Source organism: Echeneis naucrates, chromosome 10, assembly GCF_900963305.1.
Source record: "Echeneis naucrates chromosome 10, fEcheNa1.1, whole genome shotgun sequence".
Lineage (NCBI taxonomy): Eukaryota > Metazoa > Chordata > Actinopteri > Carangiformes > Echeneidae > Echeneis > Echeneis naucrates.
The window spans coordinates 11,635,391-11,653,262 of record NC_042520.1 but is presented as its reverse complement, the minus strand read 5'-3'; the positions used below and the strand labels follow the sequence as shown (position 1 = coordinate 11,653,262).

General features: G+C 39.5%; 3 protein-coding genes across 5 annotated transcripts in view; 2 read left to right on the top strand and 1 right to left on the bottom strand.

Moving 5' to 3' along the window:
• The window catches only part of rad9a (RAD9 checkpoint clamp component A), a 6,370-nt gene extending 1,742 nt beyond the window's left edge, over positions 1 to 4,628 (top strand). Inside the window, exons 4-11 of one of the 2 annotated variants that reach the window (XM_029512981.1) lie at positions 417 to 531; positions 909 to 1,008; positions 1,243 to 1,349; positions 1,858 to 1,964; positions 2,171 to 2,235; positions 2,326 to 2,424; positions 3,218 to 3,467; positions 4,160 to 4,628. In XM_029512981.1, coding sequence (XP_029368841.1) covers positions 417 to 531; positions 909 to 1,008; positions 1,243 to 1,349; positions 1,858 to 1,964; positions 2,171 to 2,235; positions 2,326 to 2,424; positions 3,218 to 3,467; positions 4,160 to 4,267 — 951 coding nt within the window. In that variant the 3' untranslated portion in view covers positions 4,268 to 4,628. The remainder of the gene's footprint in view (positions 1 to 416; positions 532 to 908; positions 1,009 to 1,242; positions 1,350 to 1,857; positions 1,965 to 2,170; positions 2,236 to 2,325; positions 2,425 to 3,217; positions 3,468 to 4,159) is intronic. The other variant, XM_029512982.1, reaches the window with a different exon arrangement.
• Positions 4,460 to 13,098, bottom strand: tbc1d10c (TBC1 domain family, member 10C). The gene is made up of 10 exons (XM_029512979.1): positions 13,011 to 13,098; positions 12,537 to 12,677; positions 10,007 to 10,106; positions 9,428 to 9,535; positions 9,155 to 9,261; positions 8,852 to 8,966; positions 8,526 to 8,591; positions 8,152 to 8,341; positions 7,759 to 7,916; positions 4,460 to 7,468 (listed from the first exon to the last, which is right to left on the bottom strand). Exons 2-10 carry the CDS (start codon positions 12,671 to 12,673, stop codon positions 4,820 to 4,822), a joined length of 3,630 nt encoding a protein of 1,209 aa, XP_029368839.1. The 5' UTR covers positions 12,674 to 12,677; positions 13,011 to 13,098; the 3' UTR covers positions 4,460 to 4,819.
• Positions 7,103 to 17,872, top strand: ndufs8b (NADH:ubiquinone oxidoreductase core subunit S8b). 2 transcript variants are annotated; one of them, XM_029512985.1, is made up of 7 exons: positions 7,103 to 7,365; positions 14,509 to 14,540; positions 14,618 to 14,683; positions 14,785 to 14,874; positions 15,443 to 15,615; positions 16,135 to 16,263; positions 16,827 to 17,872. In XM_029512985.1, exons 1-7 carry the CDS (start codon positions 7,322 to 7,324, stop codon positions 16,956 to 16,958), a joined length of 666 nt encoding a protein of 221 aa, XP_029368845.1. In that variant the 5' UTR covers positions 7,103 to 7,321; the 3' UTR covers positions 16,959 to 17,872. The 2 variants fall into 2 exon arrangements, with proteins under 2 accessions (XP_029368845.1, XP_029368846.1); XM_029512986.1 differs by lacking the exon at positions 7,103 to 7,365 and adding an exon at positions 13,552 to 13,598 and having other exon boundaries at positions 14,486 to 14,540.

The following is a 17,872-nucleotide window of genomic DNA, read 5'->3' as shown; positions in this document are numbered from 1 at the left end:
TTTTGTGATACAAGATGTCCTTCTGCAGCTTTTGATGATTATTCTTGGTCCATTTTCTTCTTCTCTCTGTAGACTTGTTCTTAAAATGCTGTTTAGAAAAGATTAGAAGGGTTGGAAATTACATCTCGCTATCTTTTGGCAACGTCCCATCTAGTCCACTTGCTTTCACAAGCTCTCCGCCCCAATGTATGATGTTCGTGTATTTTACTTAATTCAGATCTGTTAGAGACACATCCTCTGCATCTGGCAGTAGATAGTGTGATGATAAATATAGCAAAGATCAATGTAACATGAAATTGTTATATTTTATTTATTTATTTATTTATTTATTTTTTAAGCTTGTATAAAATATTAATGCGTATTTAAGTATCAGACATGGTCATGGTCAATTCCCCACATTTTTATGTGTGAGTCAGAGTGTGCAGGCGGTGTTCAGGTCTTTGGCGTCCCTAGAGAAGACAGTAGAAAAATGCCACATTGAGCTGGACAAGCACAAGGACCGCCTCACCTTCACCCTGCACTGCAAACATGGTAACATTGTTTTACTTTCTCATCAAATGATTCACAGTACATTGAATCAACATTTTCGTAGGGTTACATCTCACTTACACTGACAAATATATTATTAATTGCTGTAAACCTTGCATTCATTGCATTGTAGCTATGAACTGTTCAGTTTTCTTCTATACTGTGACTATTATCTGCGTGTCTGGTGCTATAGTTGATAACAGTAATGTTGTCACATGAACTTTATTTATTCTGGGTTATTATAATTGCACATATCTGAGTATGCCAAGTCTTTGTTAGCTCTAACATTATCTTGTTGGTTTTAGGTGGAATGACAAACTATTGAACTGAACTGAATTGTAATCCAGCTGTACATGTTTGTGTGTCTGTATTCTCTGTAGGCCTTCTGAAGACACATAACCTGTCTTTCCAGGACAGTGAAAGCTTGCAGGCAGTTTTTGATAAGGACAGCTGTGCTAATGTCTTCAGGGCCCAGCCCAGGTCTGTGAGATCATTCAGCATTCTTTGTTGTAAAAATATTTTTGTAGTATTGACAGTGTGTAGGTTGTTTTCTGAGTTGGGCCCTCTCTGTAACGTTTGTGAACGTTACAGAGAGTTGTGAACAGGTTTGTGAATAAAGTTAAATATGTTTTATGTAGCTGTAGTTACTTGTTTGTTTGTTTTTTTTGTGCACCTTCCTCATGACAAACTTAATTTTTTTCCTATTGCTTTCAGACTGCTGGTGGACACTGTTGTGCATTTCCCTCCCTCTCTTGAAGAAGTAACTTTGGCAGTGAGTGATGAACGGATGTGGGTCAGGAACCACGTGGAGGAAGATTCAGGTTACTTTACTGCCTATCTGTTCACCCAGCAGCTACTACCTTGACTTTTGTTTTTTATAAAATCAAGGCATATTGTTTATACAAACCTGGATATTCATATTGGATATTCAAATTATTTAGAATCAAGAAGATCAATAATTCAATTTTCGATATCAATAATTTCACTTAAAAAAATGCAGACATTTTTAAACTTTTCATAAAAAAAGAAGAGAAAAACAAAATACTAAGATGAATATAGCATGAGGATATTTAATTGCATATCAAATGCCACAGTCCTAATTATTCATTGTGTCTTTAAAGGGGCTTTGTAATACAAAATCAAAACATTCTATCAATGACAAGGATATAAAGGAAGACATAAAATCAAAATTTTCCATGTGTAGTTTTGCTTTAGTCAGTCAAAGGTGTTTTTTGACTGCAACAGTAATCTTTTTGTCTTTTTTTTGTAAAATTTTCTCTGACTTTGCACTGAATTAACTCCTGCTTTTTTTCACTGTTGCTCCCTCAGAGCAGTCCAAGGCCATGCTGACAGAGCTGTGTCTGGCTTCAGATGAGTTTGACCATTACGCTGTTCAAGCTCACAACAGCATCACATTTTGTCTGAAGGAATTACGGGTGAGACAGCTGATGAAAGATAGAACAACAGACAGAAGGAACACGATAAGTCGAGAGAGAAATCATATTGACTATTGAGAGGGAAATATCTTTTGTGTCCTCTCTCCTGTGTAGAAAGCTAAATGTATTGTGGTGAACAGATTTTTTTTAAATGTATTTCTCATCAAAGAGGTTTTCTATGTCATGGACTATCGTCTCTCCTCCAGGGTTTGTTAGTGTTTGCAGAGGCCACTGGTCTTCCTATTTCTATGTACTTTGATGATCCAGGAAGGTATGCATATCCATATACAGTTGTCAGCTGATTGCTTGTGTTTATATAATATACTGATGTTAACATTTTGTGTGTGCCTATGTGTTTCAGCCCTGTGGTGCTTTCAGTATCAGACAGTGTCCTGGAGGGCGACTTTGTGCTGGCTACACTTTCTGATGATCCCAACCACCGAAAACACAACACAAGACGGTAACCCTTGAATCAAAATGAATAGGCTGGATTTTTTTCATGTCACGCAGATGTGGGGGGAAAAAGGCATTTACTCTGCAGGGATGGCATGCCACCTGGTGGACAGTTATATTTTCTTAGTGCAGTTAATTGACTGCCAGTCTGAGGTTCTTCAGACAGACCATTTGTTAGGTTTTAGCACTTTAGCACACATGATCTGTGCGCCAGTGTAAGTAAAATTAAAATTTACTATGAACAATTGCAAATGTCATGGATGTGATCAATTGAACTTTCAACTATTTCACAATCTTCACTTGTTATAAATGTATCACAGGGCAGAAGTGGTTTGAGGTGAGTGCTCAGGCCTGCTTCTGAGTAGCTGAACTGTAGTACAATGCTAATCATGTCAATCATGAACCAGGTCAAACATTGCAGGGCAGATTTCTTCCCTCTTTGAAACCAGCTGTAATTTCTTTCAAAATTGTTCTTTACTTTCCTAGCTCTCCAGCCATCGAACTCTGAGTGAGAGGAAGATCACTGTCCTTTAAGATCATCTGCCTGTATTTAGGGTTGTAGCTGTGTGAACTGTAGCTTCTCAGTACAAACAGTTAAGGTGATCAGCCTCACATAAGGACTAAAGATGCCTTTTTCATGACCAATAAAATTCTTATTGGGTTCAATTTGAAATTTCCAGAAATTAAAGCAAATGGGATCACCTTGATTTAGTTTTTTTAATATGTAATTGGGCTTACATAGAAGCTTGGTATGAGAATGACATTTTATTTTTTTCTTCCTCATTCATTTCATTTCTCAGAACGCAAACACCAGTCCCTCCCCCTCCTGATGACTTCATGAATGATGACATAGACTCCTACCTCATCGCCATGGATACTAGTATTGCACAGGGTCCTTCAACCACATGTCCACCCACACCAGCATTAGCTGAATCCACACACTCAAAAGAGCCTGCAGCAGCCAATCACAGGACAAGGAAACACAGTGAGGAGGAGGAAGAGGTGGCGGAAGGTGAAACAGCCGATTCAGGCAGACCACCTAATAAAAAGGTAAAAGAGATATTTAGATAAGAGCAGAAATTAAATAAAATGGAGTTCTGTGGCAATGGCTATAAATTTCTGACTGAGTCCATGTCTTAAAATGCACCATACCGTTGGCAGTGATGAGATTTGAGCTTCTGTTTTAGTGGTTTTGTGTTTAAGCTCAAAATACAAGTATGAACACATATTTTATCTCTCCTCCTGGGAGCTACGTCTTCAGTTGTTTTCTCAAAATATCTCAGCTTACTCTGCCTGGTTATAGTCATGCACCATGACTCCAAGCCTCGAAAATGTGATTTTTTTTTAATTTTTTTTTTTTATGCCTGACTTTTGACGTGGGAGTTCACAAATTACACAATTGTTCTGTGTTCCACTCTGAGGAATCAGTGATAAGAAAAAAATTATATTGAACAAAAACAAGAAAGAAGTTGCGGTTTCTGTGTCTGCTATCACATACCTCACCACCCAATTTAATGTTGCTCATAATGCATCTCCTGATATCAATGGTGCTCCAGCTGTTGATGATCATTTTTTAAGTTATGGCCAAAATGCCTGTCTCATAGTGATAAAACAGGCCAAAAGTTATGGCTGGATGTTACTTTTTAACTTGTTCAATTATTGGATAAAAATGTAACTGAGTAAATTTCAGACTTGTAACACTTTCCCCTTTTATGTTTTTGTTGTGTTTTTTTTCCTCACAGTTTTGTTCCTTGTTCTTTGGATCTGTGCTTCCCTCATCTTCTCAGATGAGTACTCAACCAGTGACAACTCAAGAGGTGTTGGCCAGTGACAGCGAAGATGACACTTAAAGTATAGTGATAGCAGGCTGATGGGATGGTGACTGCAAAAAAATTGACTGACCTGAAAGTGGGTGCATGTGTCTCCACTTTCATTGCTTTTGCATCATACCACCTGGACTATTTGAAAAACAGCAATGGACAACTTTGATTTTTCATTGTTCCTGTTTGGTTGGCAAAAAAGTCCCTCCAAATAAAACAAAGTAATGTAAACAACATTTACTTTTTATTTACATGTCACAAGATTGAAGTATAACAAAAATATGGGAAAAGGGAAATATTTGTTTCTCAAAACAGTGCTGCAACAGATAGGACAATGAAACTGGATCTAGAAGGATGTGCTCTGCTCAACATGGTTGTAGTTAAAACTTTTAATAAACAGCAGAAATGACAATGTCCTCGAGACCGCCATCATCACACATAAAATACAACTATTGCTGTGATGCAGATGTTTTGAATGCCTTGACAGCCACTTCCTATTTGGAATAATATTATGCTATGACTAAACAGAAGCTGCAACCACAGCCATGCACTCATCCTTCCAGGTAATGTTGCAAATGTTTGTCAAAAGTAAGATTCTGCATAAGTAGAATATTGAACTGTCTTTGAGCCGGTCTCTGTAGATTGAGGGAATTCATCTGACTGCTTCTGGACTTGAAAACTTTTCCCCCTTGTCTGAGGTTTCCTCTTCTCTCGCTCCCTCCCCTTCTCCATCTCCTTTTCTTTCTTCTTCTTCAATCTCTCTTCCTCTTTTTCCCGTCTCTCACTCTCCCTCCGCCGCCTCCTCCTCTCCCGAGAGCTAAGATTCTCTGCACCCTCATTCTCAACCATTATACCTGTTGTAGTTCCATCACTGAAGTCCTGGATCAATATTTTGGGGACTTGCATTTTCTGTGCCTTCTTTTCCTTTTGCTTTTTTGGCTTCTGTCCTCTTAGTCTACGAAACAGACCAAAATGTTTGGAGTCAGCAGGCGATTCTTTCTCCTCTTCTGTTTCCTCTGTCACTTCTGTACTCAGTAATGAGGTGAGTTTTGAAATCTGAATCACATCAGTAGGTGTTTGAATTGGGTTTGCAGCTGCAGCATTGGACAGTGATTCACTGTGTTTAACATCTGGCTGGTTAGAGATAGGTTGTGATTGGCCAGTTTTCTGTGGGACACTGAAGAGATCTTCAGAGAGCCTACGTGCTGACCTAGAATCGCGGGTGCTCGAAGATCTACGGACACAGAAATCACCAGAGGACCGGTTACTCCGGTGGCCAATAGCTTTTGTCAGGCTGCTGTTGTTTCTCTCAGCTGGAGAATCGTCTGTGTTTTGGACATTTGGGTTGCTGTCAGTATTTAGATTATCTGTCATGTTAGGAGTACGTATGAAAACATCATCTTCTGCAGTGTTTTGGGGAACATTTCCTGCCCTTTCCTCTTCCTTTGAAAGACCCACAGTGACTGCTGGTTCTTCAGATGCAGGTTCCTCTGACACACTCATTTCTGGTAGACTTGATTTCCTTTCAGGCTCTTTGATGAGATTCACTACTTCGATCTGTTTTGAGGCCTCCTCGTCTGAAAGTGCTACAGAGTTGGGAGTCTCTGCATTCATCTGAGTTTCAGTTAATGTTTCCTCTGCCTCTCTCGGACCATCGTCAAGAAGAGGTGCCTCTATGTGCTCCCTGAAAATGATTTCTTCTTTTTCCTGTGGGGGTTCAGTTGCCACTGCATCACACTCTGTCTCTGAACAATGATCAACAGTTTTACTTGACTCTATCACAGTGTCATCTGCAACTGGTATTGGCGTTTCCTCCACTGTGTATGCCGCTACATCAATGTCTTCCTGTTGGATGTATTCAGTTGAAGACAAGATTAATGTTTCTATTGCGGTTACAGCCTCTGTCTTGGTATCTACGTCTGTTTCTGAGTCTGTCTGTATTATTATGGTCTGTAATTGACCTGTTGTGGCTGTGTTTTCCTCCACCTTTTCTTCAGTTGCTGTTTCTGTTTGGATGCCACGCTCTTCTGTGATTTCAGTCACTGCGAATATCTCAACACTATTCAGTTCAAGTGCGTCATTGTGTGGGCTTTCGTGTGTCTCGTCGATGACATCTTCTTGAGTCTCTGTCTCCATTGTTGGATCAGGGTCTGTCAAAGTTGCCTCTTCGATGTTGCTGTTTGTCTCAGCTCTTGTTTCTGAAACTTCAGTGACTAGGTCCATCTGTGTCTGTTGCTCATACATACTTCCTGTCTCCTCCTCTGGTTTCATGTCAGCCTGAATCATCTGTTCTTCAGCAGAGTCTCCGCTTACTTGAATTTCTTCATGTGGGTGTGTGTCTGCATCAGTATTTGTCTGTCTCTCTTCCTGATTTTCCCCCACGGGGGCTGAATGTTCCCTTTCAGACACTTGTTTTTCCTCGTCCTCCCTTGTTTCTCTCACCTCAGTTTCCTGATCCTGGCCTTTGTCAGGTTGTTGCTGCAGGACTAGTGAGTTGTCAGAGTCTAGCTCGTCTCCCTGACCAGTGGGCTGAACATCATTTTCAGTCGTCTCATCGTTGGCAGGTCCTGGCTCTGTTTCTTCATTGGTTTCTTCTGTCTGCTCTGAAATAACTTCGTCGTCCTTTATCTCACAGGGTTGGCTTTCCTCATTTTCAGTGACATTAGTTTCAACTTGTTCCATCTGTTCTTTGGCCGTCACCGTTTCTTCTGTTTGCTCTGTTGGTGTTGGTGTGTTTTGGCTTTTGTCCATCTTTTCAGGTTCCTCTAAAGGTGCATTCTCTTCAGTTTGTGCTGTTGGTTTTGAGTCTCTTGGTTTTATGTGTTCCTCGCTGTCCTCCTCCTTAACACTCTGTACCCTTTTAAAATTGAACTGATTCCAGTTTCTACACTCTTCCCTTGCTCCCATTGAAAGATGCCGCACAACTTTACTGCCACCTTCCCAGTCTCCTGTGTTAGCTTTTCCCCCTTTCCGCAACCTCTTGTGAAGGAGTGAAGGAGACAGTGAAAGAGTGGAAGCTGAGCGAGAAAGGGGGACAGACAGGTTCCCTTTCTGCCTCTCTTTCCTGTCCCGCTCTTCCTTATTATGTTGAGCCCTTGCCCATGCCATCTGAAATCCATGGCAGCGACGTCTTGGGTCAAAGCTGGATGATGGTCTTTCTTTCCTCCATTTTTCCAGCTCTTTCTCTGTCTGTCTCTCCAGCTCTCTGCTTGACAGCGGCAGGGAGCACACCTGAGAGTACAGGGAAAGGACGGTGAAAATGTGTGGAGGTAAATTGCTGTCAGCTTGTTTTGGTTCAATTTCCCTTTTCCCTAAAATATCCCTTTACAATTATTATGCTATTTTCTCGGTAACATACAACAGTGTTACTTTTCTCTCTCTTTTCTCCTAAATTGAATTGGCTTTACCATCAAGCAGTTCATTTCTGGCAAATTGATACATTTATGAAAGGATGTGTCTGTGTTTGTAGTATCTGGCAGCCACCAGCAGTTTAGATTTTTCAGATTTTATGATTTTATCACCTCTGCTATAAAGGCGTCATCTCCTTCTTGGACCTGCTCCCTGACGCCCCTCAGCTTCTCCAGAGTCTCCATCTGGCCCTGACACTGCTTCCTCTGATCCGCACGACCTAGCACCCGACGGACCAGCACCACTGCCACTTGAAGCAGCACCCGCACCCCTTCACAGACAAGAAGAGAGGCAACTATGTATAGATAATACCAGGGGGTAACGGTGGAAGCCATATGACAGCCATCCCATACTTTCAGGTATTTTGGAACAAATCCTTCTGAAAATCAATATAGTATTATATTGACATAAAGATTATTGTTCCTATAAAATTACACAATTAGTTGCTTTTCCTTTGGAAAGGCAATTGTAATTTGTATGATCCTCCGCTTATGTAGAAAATATACCATAGCAGAAAAACAGATCCCAGACTCTGAGCAGAGTGTTAAATGGTAGGTGGCGTGTGAACAGGCACATCAGCCAGTCAGTGGCGAACATGAGAGGCTCCACTCCGTGATGTTGCAAGTGCTTGTGTGCAGCTGGACATGTCCTTTTCAAGACCCACGTCAGCATGCCTGCATCAAACAGGACTCCCTCCTACACAACATAATGGACACATTAGTGTTTTGTTGAGCTGGGGCTGATTCATAACAAATTCAGTCTGCTGTCCGATTAAATTTACTGCCATATATTTGAAATATCTGTTTATGTAAACTGTAAATTTACATAAACATCCCCATGTGTGAAAAAAGTACACATATGGGAATGTGCATTTCCTCACCAGCGAAGGACTGTAGTATCCTGGCAGGTACTGCTCACTGATCTGCACCAAACACCAGAAGGCCTCCTGCCATTACATTTACATTAGGTGAGCATTATATCCATATTATTTTTTGTGCGTTTATAACCCTATTACAAAAAAAATGTCCCTAAGATCTGAACCAGTGTTTGTGAGATGACATACTGCCAAAATGACAGCATTTTAACAGACTTAAACAGTGTCTGAAACGATTTCTCCACTGAAATTCAGGTTGATGAAAAAGTTTTAGATGGGTTTGCAACACTTTCATTTAAGAGAGCGATAAACATATTGCTACTATTTGCTACCTCTGCAGGCATGTTCATCAGCAGCACTGCAGCCACAGGCCCCTGTGCCTGGCAGTAACCTTCCTCTGGTTGATACTGGGTGTAGGCTTTCAACACCCGGAACAAACCACGCTGCCTATACACAGACACACACACCACAATAGTCAGTCAGGGTTAGGGTTAGTTTAATACTCATTATTACAGCTCAATAAAACCCACCTTTGACTAGAAGATAAGTAAAGGTTCCCAGCTACCAAAAGTTCAACAGAAAAAAAGCGCATATATAATATAATATAAAGTATTTATAAAATAAATGTTTGGTACCCATGTCCATCTTTGGAGAGAAACATTTCATGAAAGGGGAACTGTCGATCCAGGTCTCTTTCAATCACATCCACCCAGTTCGGCAGAGCAGGCTGCGAATCTAGAGACTTGTAAAAAAAAAAACACTTTGTGAGATGTTTACACATTTAATATAAAGCTGATACAAAACTGAGAATAGCAGCTGATTCTCACAATTTTTTAATCTTTAATCTTTTCATATCAACTCATTTACTTTGCACTAATCGCACTGCACTCTGCAACGTGGTTTCTTACCTTGTAGAGGTTTTCATTTACTTTCATCCTCTCAGTGGCTGCACACAGCAGGGGCCAGCCCTTTGCTCTGAGTGAGGCAGGGATGCCTTTCTGACATTGCAGCTTGACCTGAAGAGAAATTGGAAGAGTAACTTTGTGATTCTGTATTGCATGCTAATAGGACGTTAGCAGCAGGCATGTTGACATAATAGGAAAAGTCACACTAAAGAACATAAGTGGGACAATGAGTCAAACCCGTGGCCCTAAAACTGAAGCAATCAAACAGAATCCAGCCATCACTCAGTTTATGAATGGCTGGATTTGCTGATTTGTTTTGGTTTTTCAACATGATCGTGCAGAAATAGTGAATTGGTTTGCACTGAAGCTGGCTGTTGGATGGGGCACATGTCGGGGGAAAAGCTGTGAAATTTTGTGGCAGGTCTTATTTATGTTGTTGACATTTCCCTCTAGTTGTTTGAAGTGCTTTTCTTACTGTAACATGTTTAGATATCAATGGCAAAAAGGTCTATCAGCGTTTAATTGAGATTGGGTTTGATTAATATGACATCGAATTACTTTAAATATCTTGATTAGACATACTTTGCTGGTTTTCTTCAACAACATCCGATCCCATTGGAGAATGATGTTGATCCACTTGGTCTCCCTCTGTCTGACCAGCTCAGGGGATGGACCCACACTTCTGTAACAAAAACAACACCCAAAGCCCCACGTAAATATATCTTACAGCAATCACCCTCTTTTGTGTGTCTCATTAATTGACTGTTCAGCATTAGACCTCTCAAAGTTACTGACACAAAGCCCTCAAGGCATTGTTTGTGCATGCACTTTTGTGAGTTGTCATTACAGAAACACAGTGCTCTGACAGAGAGACAGGAAACAGGAAAACCACACGTTAGCGGTGTAAGGTCTCCATGGCAACAGGGGAGGATGTTATCAGTGAGGAAAGTGTTAAGTCAGATACCTGTTTGTTCAGTTGGTCTTATCCTGATTTTAGGGTTTTGGGTTTTTTTTAGCTACATCCTCCCACCTTGATTTTTTTTGTTTGAGTCCTGCATAAATATGGAGTCACTTGGTTCTGACTGAGTTTGTTTATTGTCTGAAGGTGAAAATGTTCAGTATTTTTCATGTGAACTATCTTCATTACAGTTTGCACTCTTCATCAAAAATTCCTACACTTCGGCCAATTCCTGCACATCAAACAGGTCTTACAAAGTTTCACGTTGAACATTTTTGTTTTTGCTTCAAAATGAATATTAGTTCATACAATTTATGGCGTCAACAGACTGGGATGCCTCTTGTAAACTGTCAACTGGAAAGCAAATTCTTAATATCTTAAAGCACATGTAGTTCACATTCACTTTAAGACCATAAGATGATAAGAAGCCACATGTAGACATGATTTAGACCTGAGAGACCATAGTATTACACAGCTCAAGTCTTCAGATCAGTAGCAGCCTACTGTGCTTGATCACTGTAAGTATTTGCATTTACATTACTTGAGGTATACGAATATTACAAATCAATTTAAATTTAATCAAACATTTAATTGAATTATACGTTTTTGATAATGAATGAAAATGAAAATGAAAATGAAAATTTCTTTCCCACCTTGAGACATACAGTGGCCCGCAAAAGTATTCATAACCCTTGAACTTTTCCACATTTTGTTACAGCCACAAATATAAATATATTTTATTGGAATTTTATGTGAAAGACCAACACAAAGTGGCACACAATTGTGAAGTACAAAGAAAATTTTACATTATTTATTTATTTATTTTTATTTAATTTTTTTTAACAAATTAAAAACCGAAAAGTGCAGTGTGCAGAAGTATTCAGCCCCTGAGTCAATACTTTGTGGAACCACCTCTTGCTGCAATTCCAGCTACAAGTCTTTTCGGGTATGTCCCGGCCAGCTTTGCACATCTAGAGACTGAAATTTTTGCCCATTCTTCTTTGCAAAACAGCTAAAGCTCAGTCAGATCAGATGGAGAGCATTTGTACTCGGGGGTTTTCAGATTTTTGCCACAGACTCTCAATTGGATTTCGGTCTGGACTTTGACTGGGCCATTCTAACACATGAATATGTTTGGTTTTAAACCATTCATTTGCAGCCCTGACTTTATGTTTAGGGTTGTTGTCCTGCTGGAAGGTGAACCTCTGGTCCAGTCTCAAGTCTTTTGCAGACTCCAACTGGTTTTCTCCCAAGATTGCCTGTATTTGGCTTCATCCAGCTTCCCTGTCCCTGCTGAAGAGAAGCACCCCCAGAGTACGATGCTGCCACCACCATGTTTGACAGTGGGAATGGTGTGTTCAGAGTGATGTGCCGTGTTAGCTTTGGTCTCATCTGACCGGAGCACCTTCTTCCACATGTTTCCTGCGTCCCCCACAGTGCTTCTAGTACACTGCAAACAGGACTTTCTTTTAACAATGGCTTTCTTTTAACAATGGCTTTCTTGTTGCCATTCTTCCATAAAGGCCAGATTTATGCAGTGCATGACCAATAGTTGTCCTGTGGACAGATTCCCCCACCTGAGCTGTGGATCTCTGCAGTTCGTCCAGAGTCACCATGGGCCTCTTGACTGCATCTCTGATCAGTGCTCTCATTGTTCGGCCTGTACCTTTAGGTGGACAGCAGTGTCTTGGTAGGTTGTTGGTAGGCAGTTGTGCCATACTCGTTCCATTTCCGAACGATGGATTGAACAGTGCTCCGTGAGATGCTTGGGAGAAGCTTGGGAAATCTTTTTATAGCCTAACCCTGCTTTGAACTTCTCCACAACTTTATCCCTGACCTGTCTGGTGTGTTCCTTGAACTTCATGAAGCTGGTTGGTTGCAGACAAGGAGGCTGAATACTTCTTCACACTGCACTATTTAGTTTTTTATTTGTAAAAAAAAAAAATAATAATAATCATGTATAGTTTTCTTTGTACTTCGCAATTGTGTGCCACATTGTGTTGGTGTTTCACACAAAATTTCAATAAAATGTATTAATGTTTGTGGTTGTAATGTGACAAAATGGGGAAAAGCTCAAGGGGTGTGAATACTTTCTGAGGCCACCGTAGTTAACTTTTTGGTAGAGTAGACAGGCATACAGGGGGAACTGCTCACCCAGCTGTAGATCCATTGGTCAAAATGAAGCCAAATCGGTCTGTCTCCGGTTCCAGACCCACCTCTGACCCCACATCAGATCCAGAGCTCTCCTCTTCACTGAGGTTCTTCTGGGCTGGACTCGACAGACTTAACATCTTACTGAGAGAAAAAAAAGGCTGTCATTGGCACCATGTGCCTGCCTACTTTAACATCATTACTATGCCATTACTGTGAAGCTGGTGTCTTCGTGACACAGAGATTTTTCACTTCCACGTATCGTAATATCCAAGACATTCAGCAGTAAAAATTATTCGTTCACCAGGTATTTGTGTTGATGCTCAACAGCAATTGCTCTTCTGTGCTCGATTGTAATACAAGTACATGTTTTTTAATTTGACTTAACTAATTTAAGGATTAGTTCAAAGTAGTTGAAATCAAAAACATACTCACTGCATGAGAACACTTAAATCCATTAAAATGTGTATATGTTACCTTTTACATTTCCGTCATTATTGCTCATTCGTTGCTGTAAACGTAAAGTATGAAACCCTGTAGAGATGGTAGTGGAAGACCAACTTCCTACTTCTGCTTGCTTTCTTTCTTTGCTCTCTCTCTTTCTTTCTTTGCTCTCTCTCTCTCTCTCTCTCTCTCTCTCTCTCTCTCTCTCTCTCTCTCGCTTTATCAATATTACACAAGCAGGATGACTGAAAAATCAACTTCCCTCTTCCAAACAATGCAAGCCTGCAATGTTATAACAATAAAAAACAATACAATTTTTGTGGCATGTGATCCTTTATTGCTCTTACAGAGGCGATCAGCAAACATGAAATCAGAGTGAATAATAAATTAAGTTTGCAGCTTATTGTGTCATTTCTATTTTTCCTATAGTATTTATTTAGGTTTTTTTGTGTAGATAACTATAGTAAACTCGAAGGTAATTTTGACAAAGATGAAAATATCGCAAAAAAAGTAAATCAATCTTCACATAGAGCTATAAATTAACGAGGCGTACTTGAATGCACCATAGACACAACTGCGCAGTTCAGGGACAGCAGCCTGTTGCTCATCAAAATTTGAGAGGTAAGTCTAATTCGAGTTTATTATGAGGGCGAGATGGATATTGTGGATTATTTACGGTCTCGGTATAAAGTAGCCATGCAGGTCTATCGAGCTTTTTTTTTTTTTTTTCGTTGTTGTTGTTAAATTGCCCCAAATTTCCACCATCTGCTGGTGAAGATGGATGGCGACCTAATTGTATCATATTATCACCTCCAAGAATGTAAATGAGTAACATCTGGTGTTTAGGCACGTGTGTATCTGATTAATTAGAGTTAAGCAGTTTATTTTGTAAAAAAAAAAAAAAAAACTGCATTATTTTTTTTTCTATTTTGCTAAAGTCCGAACCAAAAAGCCAACATTTCCCACGGGTATTTAATTACCATGGCGCGTCTGTAGCCTGTGAGCCCTCAGACCGTAACAGGGTTCAGCAGAGTACCTGGATCCTCCCCGTCTGCAGTAAACCATCATATTAACACTAATGGAAACAAGTATGTTAACTACAATGTGATGCGTTTGCAATTGCGTAATTTTTTTTTTATTCATTCCTGTTTTTTTTTTTTTTTTTTTTTTTTTTACTAGTTTGCAGTATTTTACACAATAAAATAACCACTTCAGGCCACTTTTTGAAAAAAGAAGTGCCGCTTCTGCTCTGTTCATGGCGACCAACACGTGAACGCTCCTTAATCACATAATACTAGCTCGGTTGTTGATTTTCCCACTCCGGCATAAAACCTAAATGCGGCACAGCGATGACGTCTTCGCCGGGATTTGGGGCGCCAGGATTACAGGATGGTTGTGTTCAGTCAACTGTAGTCTCCCTTCCTCCTCACTCCCTTCAGTCAACAGCACTTAGTGTGTTCTATTAGTTTATTTTTCCAGCGTTATTTTTCACTGCCTTCTTTGCTCAGATGTCAAACGTTACTTCTCTGAGTCTGCGTCTTCTCCACTGCTACTCAAAGCCAGGTAGGCTGCCCCTCACTTTAACAATAAATGTATATATGCATAAAATGAGGCTCATCCCATCACCTCTGAATCTCCAGGCCCATTTGGATACAGTCCTGGTGTTGTGCGCCCATTTACCCTCAGCGCACAGAGAGAGGGCTTCAGTGAGTACTGCTGCAAACCATGCTTTGTATATGCCAGTTTAAATCCAGGGAAAACATGCGGCCAATAATCTTAGTTTTGTCTCCCACTGTGCTGTTGACAGAGTATGTAAATGCCCAGGAGCTGCCCACAGACCTGAAGTCTATCACTGACCGAGCTGCCACAACCCTCCTTTGGACTGAACTCTTTAGAGGTAACACATTGTACGTTCAGTGCAGAATTTCTGAGGAATACATAGGATTAAACTCAATGACATTCCAATATATTTAAATTTTTCTGAGCAAATCTTTCTTTAAAGTGAGCAGAGCAGCTGTGGTTTGAGTCCATACACCGGCCTTTTGCTATAATTGTGTATTATTCTGTCTGTTCTGATCCTTGCTGTAAAGAGTCAAAACATGCAGTGGCATCCAAGTAAAATGATAATAACAAATTAATGATAAGTCAGTACAATTATCTGTCAAATTTTGGAAAGGTTAAATAAAAGTTTTATTTGCTTTCAGGTCCCCAACATACACAAATACTTTGATGAAAATTAAACTTCATATTGACGACCTGTTTTAAAAGAGTTAAATCTGGTTTGTCCAACAAAAGAGACTAAGGCTCAGTTGATTGATGAATTATGGACTGAATTATGGACTGATGCATTTTTCTTTGCATAATATATATATATATATAAAAACACCCAAAAAAAAACATAAAATAAAACCTGCATTATATGACATTTTACTTTGCAGGAGTCATCACTATTTTTTTGCTTGCAGGTTTGGCGATGACCATGAGTTACTTGTTCCGAGAACCTGCCACCATCAACTACCCTTTTGAGAAGGGGCCTCTGTCACCTCGCTTTCGTGGAGAGCACGCCCTCCGCCGCTACCCTAATGGAGAGGAGCGCTGCATTGCCTGTAAGCTGTGTGAGGCCATCTGCCCTGCTCAGGTGAGCACTAATACACAGTTCTGGCTATAAAAGCTCACAGCAATAGTGCTCGAGTCTATTTATATTGTCGCTTTATAGATGAGATGTGTGAACTGTTTAGAGACAACTTCTTACTTTTTTCTTTATTAATTCTTAATAAATCCCAGAATTTATTAATGAAGTAATGCAGTAAGCACAATTTGTAGTTTAACTTGAAGGGATTGTTGGACACAGTAATGGAAAAATAATTTTGAACGCATCTCCTTTTTAAAATGTTGTAAAATTTGGTAGAAAACAAAAACCTCCTATATGTCTCATTGTTTGCTTTTATAATCCATGTTTGGATTTTTACCTAGTGCAATTTAGTGTCAAATGTATAGTTTTACAACATTTATCACATCACAATATGATTCTACAGATTCACAAATGTATCCCCATACTGCACCCAATTCTACAATACTTAAGTTTGTAATAAATTAACTGCTAATATCTCTCTCTGTCCTGTTTGACTCTTCACTTTCTGCACTACGCTGAATTTAGGCCATTACCATTGAAGCCGAGACTCGGGCTGATGGCAGCAGGAGAACTACACGCTATGATATTGACATGACCAAGTGTATTTACTGTGGCTTCTGCCAGGAAGCTTGTCCTGTTGATGCCATTGTGGAGGTAAGATTGTGCTGAACCAAAGTGTGTTTGTTTAAAAAAAAAAAAAAATGGAAACTTTGTTTTGGTTATTTTTCCTTTGGAATTTTGGATTAAATTAAATGGCTTCTTTCAGGTTTTGTGCCGTCAAATATTTGGCAAATATTTGTACAGGGAATCTGTTTCACTTTTACATGCCCATTATTTATTTACTCTGATTACACATAATCACACAACACTTAAAGGCTTGAAGGATGTTGAATCAGCCCTGTACTTTCTTTGTTGTCAACAAATATGTGGTGCTTTTCAAGTGAGACAGTGTGAACATTATGTCTTTGAGCCTTTGATTGGTGAGATTTGTGGTAAGAAGTCATGTTTTTAAGCAGATCATTTAGCTGAAATAATTTTTTTTTTATCTTCCTCAAAATTATATATAAATAAAGATTGTAATCAAAAAGCACATCATACACCCAAACCACAATTAAAATCCTACTGTTGAGCATGAAACACATCTTGCAATCTTGCTTTTAGACCAGCAGAGCTTTCGTTTCTATTTTTATTTATTTTTGTGTCAATTCCTCCCTCAGGGCCCAAACTTTGAGTTCTCCACAGAGACCCATGAGGAGCTGCTCTATAACAAGGAGAAGCTGCTCAACAATGGAGACAGATGGGAGGCTGAGATAGCAGCCAACATACAGGCAGACTACCTGTACAGATAGACTGACTGCTGTATCTGCACGGTGACCAAAAAGATATGTCACACGTAAAAAATATGCATCTTCATTATTTGTTGCACTACACTACTAAGAGATTACTTGTAGCTTGAGTTGCATTCTCTATGAGCAGTGAAGCCTTGCAGCCTCAGATTAAGTTGTCAGAGCTGACACAAAATATAAACACGCACAATTTATGTTTGTATGTTTTGAAGATGGATGATGTTGATTTAATAATCTGTGACCCGTGTACCCTATGCACATGCCAGATTAATTCTGCTGCACTTTAACAACATGGTTCAATTGATGTAATAGCACATTTCTGAAAGTGTCTATGTAATGCTGCTGATTCTATTTAAGAAAGTGAAATAAATTCTTGTCAGTTTATGTTGAAAGAATGAATACAGTCAGGTAGTAGTAATATGTAATAGTTTTAATATTTCAATCATCATCATCATCATCATCAAACATTTATCAAGGAGAAGTGCCAGAAAAGTCTGGATCCAGCTTCATATGAGGATGCACCGTTGGCTGGAGGAAAATTTGTAATTGCCGCAAATACACTAAGAGTATTCGTAATAATTATTATGGCACTCAATTATATCATTTTTATTAAGTAAAACCTGGTTTAAGCAACATTTTGTATACATTAGAGCTAAAACTACCAATGATCAGTGTGGATTGACTGGAATTTGTCAGCAAATAAAATATTCAGATCGATTAAAGTCTTTCAAGCAAAAAATATTGTTTCAGCTTCAAGCTTCTTTCAATGTCTGCAATAAGTCGGTAAAAAATAAAAACGTATACACGTTTCCTCAATCTTTCGTTCAGATTATGACGTTTACTTCATTACATGACAAACAGTCAAACGTGTGTATTTTATATCGATCTGCAGTGAATTTGGTGGCCTGGGAATGAAA